The following is a 14,095-nucleotide window of genomic DNA, read 5'->3' on the forward strand; positions in this document are numbered from 1 at the left end:
AAAACTAGATACTGTTGCCAGAAAGAAGCAGATTAATTCTAAATGAAGATAACAGATGCATGCTGCGGCAAGGAAGGCAGTAAAACAAGTAGCGGAGAAAACAATTAAGTTAATGGAAAGTGAAGAAATGCTGCAGTCCACCTAAGGAATGTGGTAGGTATAAAATAGGACCATCTAAGAAGCAGAACACAGAGGACCAATGTGCAAAATGAGGATTGGATGAATATATTCAAAGCTATTTTAAAGAGAAGGAGTTTAGGTCTGTGCATTCCTTTGACTTTTATGGAGAACGATTCATTAGGAATCTTTCTAAGATTGAAACCACACGCTTCCTATTAGCACTCTAATGTTCACATTTGCATTATGAGGATGGTACTCATCTCAACTAAGTAATTCTTTTGTTGAGATGAACAGTGCTGTGCTCATTAAACTTTATGATCTCTGGGTTTATTCTCTGGGATCAGTCTATAGGGTGCTGATATTTTACCTCTTACCTGTTTGAAAGCCTCAAAGATGACTTCTCAGGGATACACAGTGAATCAGCACTCCTCAGAGACAGATGCCATTGAATTATACGAGAGAAGAGTCTGGCTCATGGAACCAAGTAATTACATGGAAATTTATTCTTTACTAGCCCAGATGGAGTTTCGCCTTACTGTTTTTCAATTTGGGGGGAGGAGGAAGAAAAGCACAACAAAATAAATTGAAAAAGAAACTGTATGTGAAAGCCCTCATATTACAATCTGGAAATGATCAATTTAGAGATGCAAAAGTCAGCAGGTTTAGTATTCAGGATTTTCATGGTCACATTTAACTTGTCTTTATGGTAAAATGAAGTATATTCTATGTTATTGTCTTCATACGGAATTACTGCTAAACGTATCCTTTTTGGTTGTTTTGGCCATTAGCCTTGGATATTGGAGCAAGTTAATGTCATATATGAATTTTCATGTGTGCCGCCTCATGTTGGCCCATGGGTAAAATAGGATGAAGGGAGCTGGGGCTGTAGGAGATTGATCCTACAGACCCTACAGATCCTACAGGACCTACAGATCCTACAGATGCTACCGAACTCCTGAAAGTTTTAAACTACTTAGGGCATTATATTTTAATCACTTCTCAGAAGTGAATTAAGACCTCTAAGGATAGTGGGAATGACAACAGTCCAGCTATTTGTGTTCTCTCAATTCTACTTTGCTTCATTTGAGGAAAGATGGAGACACGGGCAGTCATTCTTGTCCTGAACTGGAAGTGAGGGAGGATGGACAGATAATTCAGAGAGAAACCAGAGTTAGGTTAGCCTTTGGAAATGTGGCACAGGTAGGGCCATAGCTGCTACCTGGCCTAGTGTTCCATCATTCACAGCAATGGAGGTTCCTCTAGCATGTTACAACAAACATGTAGCTGTTGGGACATAATGCTCATCAGGGTGGGGAGAGGCCAAGATGCTTAGCTCCATAGACAGAGTCCAACACTGCAGAGCCATTCACATTAGAACCGAAGTTCCTTTCTCCTTCCTTCACTCTTCTCTCATAGAAGAGAATAGTTAATGCTTATGTGCTGAGCTAGGTGCAGTGGCTCACGCCTGTAATCCCAACGCTTTGAGGCTGAGATAGGAGGATTGCTTGAGCCCAGGAGTTTTAAGACCAGCCTGAGCAACATAGTGAGGCCCCATCTCTACTAAAAATTATTTTTTAAAAAAATTAATGCCTATGTGCTAAATACAGTTATGAGCACTTTGTAATATATGTTATTATATCTTATCTATTTCTCAAAACATCTCTACAAAGTAGATATCAGCAATTCCTTAATAGTGTAAAAGGCTTGGAGATGCTAACTTGCTACGGTTCTGTCCTTAATCAGTAAGACAGCTTGGATTGGAACTGGGTTTGTTTGACCCTATAGACCACACTCACCCATTAAATAAAATTTCTGTCAAGATGCTCAGAGCACTTAGGACCTGGCAGGTACAGAGGCGAGGAGGGCACAGGCAAGAGAGGCACGCTTTGCTTTGAGCGGCAGCTCTTACCCTCCTATATCAGTGTGGCCTGGCCTGGCCTCCCACCCTGCCCTAGCTTTTCTGTGATGAGAATCTCTAGTCAGCCAAGTGTTGAAAATGAACAAGGAGGATGGGCTTCCTCTTTGTGCTCATTTTGCTCTTGGCTGGAAATTCCAGTCTTATTTAACAGTTAACAAGCTGTTAGATCATAGGAGGAGAAAGACTTGTCAGTATCTTGGTTTGCTTCTCTGTAAAATGAATACCATAGTCTTCTCTTTCTATGGGGACTTTGAAAAATAGCTGTTATCTGTATTGAGTACTTTATGTGCACAAGAGCATTTTTTGTTTTTTTTTGTTTTTTTTTGAGACGGAGTCTCGCTCTGTTACCCAGGCTGTCATCCGGAGTGCAGTGGCCGGATCTCAGCTCACTGCAAGCTCCGCCTCCCGGGTTTACGCCATTCTCCTGCCTCAGCCTCCCGAGTAGCTGCGACTACAGACGCCCGCCACCTCGCCCGGCTAGTTTTTTGTATTATTTTAGAGATGGGGTTTCACCAGGTTAGCCAGGATGGTCTCGATCTCCTGACCTTGTGATCCGCCAGTCTCGGCCTCCCAAAGTGCTGGGATTACAGACTTGAGCCACCGCGCCCGGCCAAGAGCATTTCTTCAAAGTGCATGGAGGCAAGGTGACCTTCTCTTGGACAGGCTTGCCCCTGCCTCCTTCAAACAGTAGTTCACATGGAGGCTTCACCCACTCAAGCTCAGCAGGCCACCAAGTCTCAATTCCAGTGGATGTCATTTAAAAGCCCAAGCAAGCTGACTACAAACTTTTTAACATGTGTCTTTCATCTGCTCAGCAGAAATCCCTGTAACTTGTTAATAGTTCCACCCTCCCCCCACCTTTTTTTTTTTTTTTTGTAGTGAAACCAATTGAGGCCTCAAATCAGTACCACTCGTTCCATCTTGGGCCATCAGAGAAAACCATTTAGAGTTGTAGGAAGTCGTCTGTTCCACCTTATGCTTCCTGCTGCAGGGCTAGAACCAGTGCTTGATGGAATATACCTATAACAGGACAGTACGGCATGCTGAACAGGTGGTCTCCTCAGGGACCACATAAACACCAGATCAGGGAGAGCAAGGATGAACTTTCAAAGAGAAGTGATCAGATACTTATCCCATAAAACACATATCTCTTTACAGCTGGAGTCAGGTTTCTCCATTTGTGCCATAGCATTTATTTCAGAGAAGCTCATGGCATTTAGAGTGGAAAATAAGGAAAATGTGTAGGATGCCTCAAAGAAGAACTACACACTTGAAATAAATCCTTGAGATTTCTGCAAGGCACAGAAGGCCTGGCCATTCAGCTGTATAGAAACAAGACAGATGAGATGTTCTTCCTCCTCCTTCTAGAATCTTCTCCTGCCAGACATCCTTCATTATATTAAAATAATTCCATGGAAAGTACTTGTTGGTAATTCACGCTTTATATTACTTGAAACCTCAGTTACAGATATGCTGAGAAGGACAGAAACTGAGGCCCACTTGTTCAAGTCCCTGATTTCACAGCTAATGAGAATGAAGAGGTGGCCTGCACTGGACAGAGGTTAATAAGCCTAGAATCAGACTCAGGGCTCTTTCCAACATGGCCAGCTGCTGGCTTCCTTCTCCCAGTGGTATTTACAATGTTGGCTTTGTCTCAAATTGTGGAATAAAAATCATTTTACTTTTTTTTTTTTAAGGGATTTTTAAGTTGAGTATTAGAAATGAGGAAGGAGAAGTTTCTGAAATGACTCTATTAAATACAATTCTTCCTTGAAAGTTCATTGGGGGAAATTCTTTTGAAATTCTTTTGTTATTAGGCTTTGTCAAAATTTACCTCTGAATAAACTATTATAACAACAAGAGCCAAATTTGTACTTCTATAGCCAGCACTACTACCTATGTCCATGGCTGTAAGCTGAATGCTTTTTTTTTTTCCTGCTAAAAATTAACCTTAGGTTCCTCTTTGAGGGCATCTGTCTCTTAATTGACACATCTGGGACCCCTGAGTCCTTAGCACACTGTGGATGGTTTCTTTGTATTTCAATGTCTCTGGAATCCTGCTTTTTTTTTTTTTTTTTTTTTTTTTGAGACAGAGTTTTGCTCTTGTTGCCCAGGCCAGAGTGCAATGGCGCTATCTTGGCTTACTGCAACATCTGCCTCCTGGGCTCAAGAGGTTCTCCTGCCTCAACCTCCCAAGTAGCTGGTATTACATGCGCCCACCACCACACCTGGCTGATTTTTGTATTTTTAGTAGAGACAGGGTTTCACCATGTTGGCCAGGCTGGTTTTGAACTCCTGACCTCAAGAGATCCACCTGCCTCGGCCTCCCACAGTGCTAGGATTACAGGCATGAGCCAGTGCGCCGAGCCCCTGCTAGTTTTTATAACATTCTCTTCACTGAGAAAAACCTTATTCCTGCTCTTTTCTACCTAAAATGCCGCTTACCCTTTTATAATGCTCATCTTCTAAGAGTCCCAACATGAGTGCGTAGGTGATCTAAAGGATATTAGATTCCTTGGGGGAATCACAGCTCTTGACAATGCTGGGAAACTCCTAACCTTGCTGTGAAGGAGGAAGTTACATCATGGAAGATTCTCTATGGAAGACAAAGCAACTGCTCTTTCCAGAATTCAAATAAAGGGCCCTGCAGCCCTAGCACTCACCCATGTCTTTAACTTCCATTGGATGAGACAGAAGGCGGATGCTACACTACTCCTTCCTGACTTTGGGAAAGAGGAGGCTCGTAAAGGTCATTTTTGGCCTTCTTAAACTATCTGAGAACACACCGAAGTAGGTTGGATTGAACTGGTCCTCAGTCTGTTGGTGTGTCATCCACCTGTCTAGCTCTAACATTCACACGTCGTAAGATCAACTCATTCAAACACAGATTCAGGAACTTTTGGAAATGAAAGGAATCTGGAGTTCCTCTAACCCAAAGTGTGGTCTCTGGACCATCACCTGAAAAGTTGTTGGAAATGCAGATTCGTAGGCCCCACCCCAGACCTACAGAATCAGAGACTCTAGGGATGGAGTCAGCAATCTATGCTTTAACAAGCCATCTAGCTGATTCTCATACACACTCAAGTTTAGGAAGGACTATTCTGAGTACTTAGAAATGAGGAATTCGGGTTGTATGATTGGTTCTTAAGCCACCCTACACATCTGGGGGAGCTTTTAAAACAATACTGATATGGAGGTCCCATGCCCAGAAACTCTCCTTTGGTTCATCCGAGGCAGGATCCTGGAACACCAGCATTTTTAAAAGCTGCCAGGTCCTCTATGCCCGAGAACCACTGATCTAAGTTAATTCCTCATCTCTAGATGAAGAAACTGTAACCTGCAGAGGGTAAGTGATGTGCCCAGGGTTACCTGGGCAGTTAGTGTGGCAGAGTTGTGAGCAGACCCAGATCTCCTGACTTTCAGGTCAGTTTAAGGCCTGTTTAGCTTCTTGTTCTCATAAATATCAAAACTCCAGAGACTCCATTTACAGTCTTTCTTCCAGTCTCTGAGAATGGGCATGATCTCATAAAAGGAGATCAGCAGAGCCTCTGGTTCATAATGCTTTTGTTTTGGGTTGGCCTTGCTTTATTCTAATCTAGCCCTTATAATTGTGTTCCCAAATGTCTTTCATGTGATGCAACTTCAATCTCATACCCCAGGCTCCACTGCTGTGCACCCCCAGGCCTCAATTTTGACTTGGCACTCTCTTCCATTACCCCATTTCCTCCGTCCTGCTTTGGTGTCCTGCATGTTTGGCTAGAAGAATAAAAATGGCAAAGCAGGCAACAGCCCTGGAATAAAATACATATTTAATGCATTTCCATTAAGAATGGGAAGAGCTGAGCTAGTGGATTTTAATGCTGACAGCAGAGGTCTCTTAGAAAGTGAATTTGATGGTGAGAAATGGCAACGTGAATCTTGGAAGGTTTATTGTTATTTTTATACAAAGGACTTACTAAGGCTCTTACAGAGAGAAACAAACAAAAGAATTTAGTGTTGTTTTTGATCACGGTCTTCTGGAATGTGTATGTGTGTGTGTGTGAGTGTGTGTGTGTGTGTATGACTGTATGACTGTGTATGTGTCCACAGGTGGAATCACTTAGCATAGGTCTGCTGAGTTAAGAGGAAAAATGGTTCTGTAAAAATCAGGCTTATCTTGGACATTTCAAGGCACCTCCAGTATGGCTTGCATATGACTTAGGCAGACTCATCTTAAAAGACTCTGTCTCAATAGTATTCACATTTTATTTTTCAGGAGGCAGCACAGGCACTTCCCCAACCACCTCCAGCACTGGGACACCATCCCCTTCGGCTTCTTCTCATCTTTTATCTCCATCCTGTTCTCCTCCAACTTTTCATCTGGCCCCCAACACTTTCAATGTGGGCTGCCGAGAGAGCCAGCTGTGTAATCTAAACCTCTCTGATTATCCACCATGTGCCCGAAGCAACATGGCTGCCTTGCAGAGCTACCCAGGGCTGAGTGACAGTGGCTACAACAGGCTTCAGAGTGGCACCACTTCAGCCACTCAGCCCTCTGAAACCTTCATGCCTCAGAGGACTCCATCCCTGATATCCGGAATACCAACTCCTCCCTCATTGCCTGGCAACAGCAAGATGGAAGCCTATGGTGGCCAGCTGGGGTCCTTCCCCACTTCCCAGTTTCAGTATGTCATGCAGGCAGGCAATGCTGCCTCCAGCTCCTCATCACCACACATGTTCGGGGGCAGCCACATGCAGCAGAGCTCCTACAATGCCTTCTCCCTTCACAACCCTTACAACCTGTATGGATACAATTTCCCCACTTCCCCTAGACTAGCTGCAAGCCCAGAAAAACTGAGCGCCTCTCAAAGCACTTTACTCTGTTCTTCTCCTTCCAACGGGGCCTTTGGAGAGAGGCAGTACCTGCCGTCAGGGATGGAGCACAGCATGCACATGATTAGCCCTTCACCCAATAACCAACAGGCAACCAACACTTGTGATGGCCGGCAATATGGGGCAGTTCCAGGCTCCTCCTCCCAGATGTCCGTGCACATGGTTTAAAGGCCAGTCCAAACACCACGGAGCATTTGGCAATCAAGGCCCCAGAGTCTCTGTGGTCAGATCCTCCTCTTTGGGAGTCCAGTGCCTTCAGAAAACAGGAACTGTGTTTTTTTTTTTTTTTTTTTCTGGAGGATGACATATCCCCAAGAACTAGAGACACCTTTAAGCCAGTGAGGGATACTTGTGGTAGAATCATCCACAACTCAGTGGCCATTCTCCTGCCTTCCCAGACCTTAGTTTTATAAAGCATTGTCTGTTCCAGAGTGTCCTTTGAAGAGACTGAATAATCACTTCGTCATGATGTTAAGGGAGATGCTAGTGTGTGGCAGCCATGAAAAGTTACACATACACACTCACATACAGACAGACCTACCAATACATACATGCGCACACACATATATATTCATACACAGTTCATACACATGCAATCATACATGCACACGGACTCTGAACTGGGTGAACTCTGTGGAGGGAGGCCCAGAATGGGTGCTTTCACCAAGAATTTGTCTATGTACAACTCTAGATGGAGTGGGCCAGCAGTAGCTGCCAGTCTCTCTCCCCTGCAGCTTCCTCTGCTTCTGGAATGAACCATGTATTCTGGAGACCCTCCCCATGGATGAGAGTGGAAAGACGTCAGTAAAACTGGACTTGGCTTCCGGAAAAAGATTGCTTTTGAACTTTGGCTCTCTTCACTTGTGTGCTATCATTGATATTCCCAGTGGTGCCCGTGGAAAGAGGGAGAAAGAACAGCTGAACAGGAGAAAGGCAAACAGGAAGAACAGAGAACAGGAGAGAGGTGGAGAGCAAGAGTGACAAAGAAAGTGTGAGCAATGATGAGAGTTTTAATTCACCAAGGAGATGTGTTTTTGGTTTGTCCGCCCAAATGCCGCCTGCCCCACTACAGGCTATAGAAAGAATCATGGCATTACTGAGGAGTAAACGTCTCTGGCACATTGAGCATGGTCAGGGCATTGGTCAGAGGGACAGAGCAAGGAATGCATCCTGAGCCTACAGCTCTGACCACTGTGATCCAGAAGAGAGGTGCACTACGTGGGAAGTGCTGATTCCACAGCATGCAGCCTGGTAGGGGAAGGGAAATAGAAGGGAGTGAAGAAGGAATAGTTTTACAATCTCGGAAGATGATACCAAGAGCAGAGGCAACAAATAGAGGCCTGACCTCCAAGTGCCGGATCCAGACACCTAACCTAGAATGCCTGCCCGCTACCCCTGTGGCAGGAAAAATCCCCTCATGTCCCAGGCAATTGCAGATGGGTCTTCTATACCTTCTACCTGCCCTTAGATCTCCATTTTTATCAAATAGTTCATTGCATTTTGAAGTTTTGGGTTTTTTCCTTCATCTTTCCCTTTCCCTTCAAATCTTTTAATGGTAAGAAAGCAAGTGAAGCTTGGTGCAAGCTAAAATTTTTAAATGGTGTGGAAATGCAAATAATACCAAGTAAAATAATACAGATATTATTAAGATTTCTGGTTTTGAGGTGTTGTAGATAAATGTATTTATGTTCCTAGTGGGGAATCCAATATTATGAATATGAAAAAGAGGGCAATAAAAGGGTATGTAAAATATGTATGAAGAAAAGGTGTATAAAAATTTGCCCTTATGCACGGAACTCTGTTTCTAAGTGCCAAGCACAGAAAGCCGCTAAATAAAATCTTTGCAATTGTTTTCTGCATGTTTGTTCATACAGAAAAATCAAATAACAGCCTTGTGCATCTTCATCGTGCATTACAGTGAGTATAGAAGTTTTATATATGTTACTCTATGTGATCTTTATATAGACCCCATGAAGTGAATATTAGCATCCTTTTATATGTAGTAACTGCTTTCCAGAGAGATTGAATGAATTTGGCAGTATTATCCAGCCTGTCACAGAGGGAATGAGGACATGAAACCAGATCTTTTGACTCTAATGGGATTTTTGCCTTCGTGTTAGCTGCAGAAACCTGTGTGAGGCTAATAGTAATTGTCATCATTACTGTGTGTCACCTGATACTATACCATGTATTTTACATGATTATCTTATCCTCCCACAATTCTGTGAGATAGGTAATATTTGAATCATCATTTTATAGATCCAGAAACGAGCTTATAGAATGTTAAATATTTGACCAAGTGGTGGAGCTGGCAATCTGACCCTATGGTCAATTAGCACTGTCATTCAGCAGTACCACGAGGCACTTGGACAGTCAGGAAATAAGACATATCTTAAGGCACTGAGGTGAGAGTGCCTCTGAGGCTGGATTTTGTTTGGTGTATTGAACAATAAGCATACACTATCCTCCTTGAATGCATCACTGCAGCATGAGGAGAGTGGTTTGGAGTTGTCATGCACCAACTGACAAGTTAGACTAATAAAGAGGCTAGGACTATGCCATTTACAAGAACTTCTGTATATTATTTCATTGGAGCCTCACAATAACCATGAAAGGTGGACAGGCCAGGAAGTATTGTTTTGCAAATGGAGAAGTAAAAGATAAACTCTGTGACCTGCCCATTCTTAAGTGGCTGAGAAGTAGCAGAGCCAGGACTTGAAACCTCCTCCTCTTGCCCCTACTCCAGACTGTTTCCTGGTGGACTGTTACACTGGTTGCTCACTGACCCATTTCACCAGGGTTTGATTTGGTGGGCTCAGGTTGCCAACCACCACAGCCATTCACTGGAAATGGAGGTTGGTTTGGGAGAGCAAAAACCTTATACATTGCTCTGGTTTTATAAATAACTGCAGAGGGTGGCATGCTAGTTAATTCCATTAGCCATCAGATCATTGCCAAAATAGCTGGACAATGACTGACTGAGTACCTCTACAGATTGTAGGCTCTCTGGGCATGACATGCCTCAAAACTTAGAAAACCACTCCTATTTGGAAACCTTGCATCACCCCTTGGTTTCATAATGGTATAACAAAAACAACTACATGTGAAGCTTATGGTTATTATTATTATTTTTTAATTTAGCAGCATACCAAACATTGTTCACTGATCTAACACCCTTTGAGGTTTGGGGTGGTAGATAATCATAGTATGCCAATCAGAAAACTTGACATAGAAATCTCCATATTTTCATCCAATAGTAAGAATCATAATTTCAGTAATCATTTAGAATATTAAATACAGAACATTTTTGTAATTTGGGTTAATTAGAACAATCCAAGTTAGTTACATTGAATTATGGCATATGTTTCTATGTGTACCTGAAGAAGTAATAAAAATGTTTTTTAAAAAACAAACTGGATAAAGAATTGTGAAGAATATGCTCTATGCAATTCTCTTTCATGAAATAGTGAGCATTTATTGGAATTGGCATAGTGATTACACAAAGGGGTGTTTACTAGAAGGATTATTCTTCTATAGGCTAAGGTGCTCTACAATTGCTCATTTTTCTAGGGGAAAGGCTATCTTGTTCATCTTTGCATCCTCAATAGCTAGGACAGTTCCTGATCTATTATAGAATCTCAATACATACTTACTGTTTAATTTGTTGACCAAAGCCTTTTTTTTAAGGATGGTAAAATGGTTGCATGGCTAAATAATATTATTTACTCCAAGTTAAAGCTACCTAAGTTAACAAAGGTTTATTGTTTTTCATATAGTATTCTGTGGTAGATTAGTATAAATTTAAATAGTAGCTAGCAAGCATCCATTATACAGAATGAAGAGAATGAAGAGTAAAAAACACACCATGGTTTCTTTCTTGAAAGCGCTTGCTTTTTAGGCAGCCATTCACAATGAGGTTAATGATATAAAAGGCTCTGGAAATTCAAAGACGACGTTTAGGGTAAGAAGGAGAGGTTAATGGTTTTCATTGGTGAGGCAGAACTTCTATTGAACTTTTAAGGATGCTCAGAATTTTTATAGAAATAAGAAATGGTGAGCTGAGAACAAAATAAGATTTTAAAAGACAGTACAATGAATAAATATTGGAGGAAAAATAATAGCATTACAATTTAAGGAGCAATTTAATAAAGATAGAGATATCCAGAACTTTCTTACAGCCAATAGATTAGTATCTTTTTCTATGGAATATTTTTTCATTAATGAGAGTTTTGAGAGCTGAGATCCAAGAGCAGAGCTGTTTGGTTGATGCCAAGTGTTTAATTCATTGCTTAGTACTTTGAGGATTTCAGAGAAGCTCTGTTGTACCAATTTGCATTCAGTAAGCTAAAGGAGAGTTGTCTTCCCAAGGAAACCCAGCCGCAAAGATGCATTTCACAAAAGCTTTTTTGCTTATGATCATCAACTGGAGATTTGTTCCCCACAACTATGTCAAGGTTCATCAGGTTCAGTTCAATAAATATATAATGATCTTTGTTAAGTGCTGCTGTAGGCACTGAGAATGTAGCAATGAACAACCAGATATGTTCTTGCCTTTAAGGAACTCATGGTCTGGTGGGAGACTGATATTGAATACACTAGCAAGTAAATGAATAATTTCAGATTGCAATGATGACTTTGAGGAAATTAAAAATAATAAAATGATGGAGAATGACTGGGCAATGAAAATGAAGGCTTATTTAGATAGGAGTTTCTAAGAGGGCTGCTCTCAGAGGGTGATGTTTGAGCTAGTATAAATATAGCCATTTTCTTAGAATTGGCTTACTGTAACTTGTGCTGAGGGCAGCCATGCCTCACTGGAAGATGTGCTCAGCTGGTCTTGCATCAGCGGAGGCCAGGCATTTTTGTCTTTACAATAGCTTTGTAGTATTGATACTAATTTTTTGAAGTCTTCTTGGGACTGGAGTAATTTAGAGACTCTTCAAAATGTGAATCTATCTTCTACACAGCCCGAGTAAAATAATATTTTATGACGTTCTTAGAGGATGAGAGACACGTTTCTATCTAACGTTGTGCAAGGTTAAAACTAGTGATCAACCAACCAATTCATATCAATCAGATTAATGATGAACAGTAATTAATAAGCAAAAATATTAAATATGACTTGGTAGTCTATAATGATCTGAGACATTCTCTTCTAGAAGGAGATTTTACCCTGGCTGAGGAGTCAAGCTACATGCATACAAAACAATAAAAGTATTAAATTGGTGGTAAAGACTATATATGCTGCAAAATTTCAGAAGAAAACTAATTTTTTATTGAGTGTTTATTACGTCTTACACATTATGCAAGGTAATATCCTGTAATCCTTGCAGCCACCCTATAGGATTTATATTTCAATCCCTATTTTATAGATAGGGAAACTGAAACTTACAGAGGTTAGCAATGTGCACAAAATCATAGAGCTTGCAAGTAACAAAGGCAGGGCTCCAACCCAGACCTTTCCACTACTATATTTTTCCAAAAATGAGATTTATAGGGACTATAATAAAAAGTGGTAGGCTCATGGAGAAAGTTGAACTTGAATCGTACTTCGAAGAATTCATGGAAACTGCCTAAGCTGAGGAGGAGGATGGTGTCCTGGTGCGAGGGTGGGGCCAGCACAGTAAAGACGCATGTTCTCTGTGTGGTATAATGAGCTATGGTAGTGGGATTGAAACAGAGGATATTCATTTTCTTAAGTCAAATCTCATGAAGTTCTCCCTGCTGTTCCTGGCACCATGACCTCTGGGTTCCCTTTCCCTGTGTGAGATGTCCTTGCTCTGGAACTTGGGCAATTCAGGATTTCCTCCAGTGTCTCAATGGGAACCTTCAACCTGGAAAGCATCAGTAGGGCCTGGGAGGTGACGAAGAAATCAAGCTGCATCCCCCTAAACCCCCTAAAACCTCCACCCCACTCCACTCCCCCAGCTGGGGCCCCAGGGATAAGCTCAGCTGCCACACTCCCTGAGTCAGGCTCTGCACAGAGGCCCTTGCTTTTTCCAGTCAGGCACACAGTGCCACGTGGGATGGTGAAATGGGATCTTGCTGCTTAAAGCCGAGAAAACATTCATCATGTTTTCCTTCTTAGCTCATTTTACTGCTCATAGCACTCATCTTTTATGGGCCAGCCTAATGGCATTTCCCATTTCAGATGCTTCCTACTAACAGTTTCTGCTTTTATTACACTTTACTGCAGGCCCTGCAGAGGCACAGAAAACCAAAGGGGTTTTGAGTCATTTTTAGTATTTTCACCTAGTGAAGCCAAAGTGGACAAAGGGGGCTGCCAAAGGATTGCCAAGTCAACCTCTGGTAGCTCTCGTTCTCAGGGAAGCTTTTGAACTCCATGAAGAAGGTTCTTGGAGTTCTCTTCATCTTGCCCACACCATGCATCCTTCTACACGTGGGCAGGTAGAGCCCCTCTTAGGCTGTGTCTAGATGAGGTAACAGATAAACTTCCAAATCTTAACATAATAATGTTCATTTCTCACTCATCTCACAACCCAATATGGAGTTTCTCATTGAGCGGCTCTTCTCCAAGCAATGATTTAGGAAAACAATCATATTCCATTTAATGGCTTCAATATCTTCAGCCCTTAGCTCAGTACCTCTCCATTCAACTAGCAGATGAGGAGAAAGAATAAAAACTTGTACATGGGAGATACTCATAAGCCCAGTCTGGTGTTGGTGCATGACTTCCTCTCTATTCTAACGGTTAGAACTCCAATGACCACACCTAACTGCAAGGGAAACTGGGCAATATAGTCTAGCTGAATTCATAGGAAGAAGAGGAAACAGATTTGTTAGGCATCAGGGAGTTTCTGCCAGCCCCTGAGCCAACCTAGCCTGAGCCAATCTCAATCTGCTTTTCCTTTATATAAACCCAGCAGGCAAAGATAAGGCTAATTTCTAGTCCCAGCTTCTCAGATGCTTTGCAAAGCAATCTGGAACAGTTAACTTTGCCCCACTGGGGTTCAGTTCATCTGTGAGATATATCTTTTAGTAGGATTCCTTCCCATTCTCCTAAAACATCTCGAGGATTTATAAAATGCAGAGTGAGCTTTTCTCAAGTGGTAAGTATAAAACAAGAAACATTTTTCAAGTGCTTATTCATGCCAGCTTAAGTGCCTTAGATAGTACAGTGTCTTATTTAATTTCCAACAACTTTATGAAGCTGTAGTATTATTA

At 41.9% G+C, this 14,095-nt stretch overlaps 1 protein-coding gene across 2 annotated transcripts in view; it reads left to right on the forward strand.

Annotated features, from left to right (window-relative positions):
• Positions 1-8,761, forward strand: part of TBX15 (T-box transcription factor 15) — a 106,683-nt gene extending 97,922 nt beyond the window's left edge. For both annotated transcript variants that reach the window (XM_001113452.5, XM_015149141.3), the window contains exon 8: positions 6,294-8,761. In XM_001113452.5, coding sequence (XP_001113452.1) covers positions 6,294-7,078 — 785 coding nt within the window. In that variant the 3' untranslated portion in view covers positions 7,079-8,761. The remainder of the gene's footprint in view (positions 1-6,293) is intronic.
• Positions 8,762-14,095: the final 5,334 nt, after the last annotated feature.

Source organism: Macaca mulatta, chromosome 1, assembly GCF_049350105.2.
Source record: "Macaca mulatta isolate MMU2019108-1 chromosome 1, T2T-MMU8v2.0, whole genome shotgun sequence".
Taxonomy (NCBI): Eukaryota; Metazoa; Chordata; class Mammalia; order Primates; family Cercopithecidae; genus Macaca; species Macaca mulatta.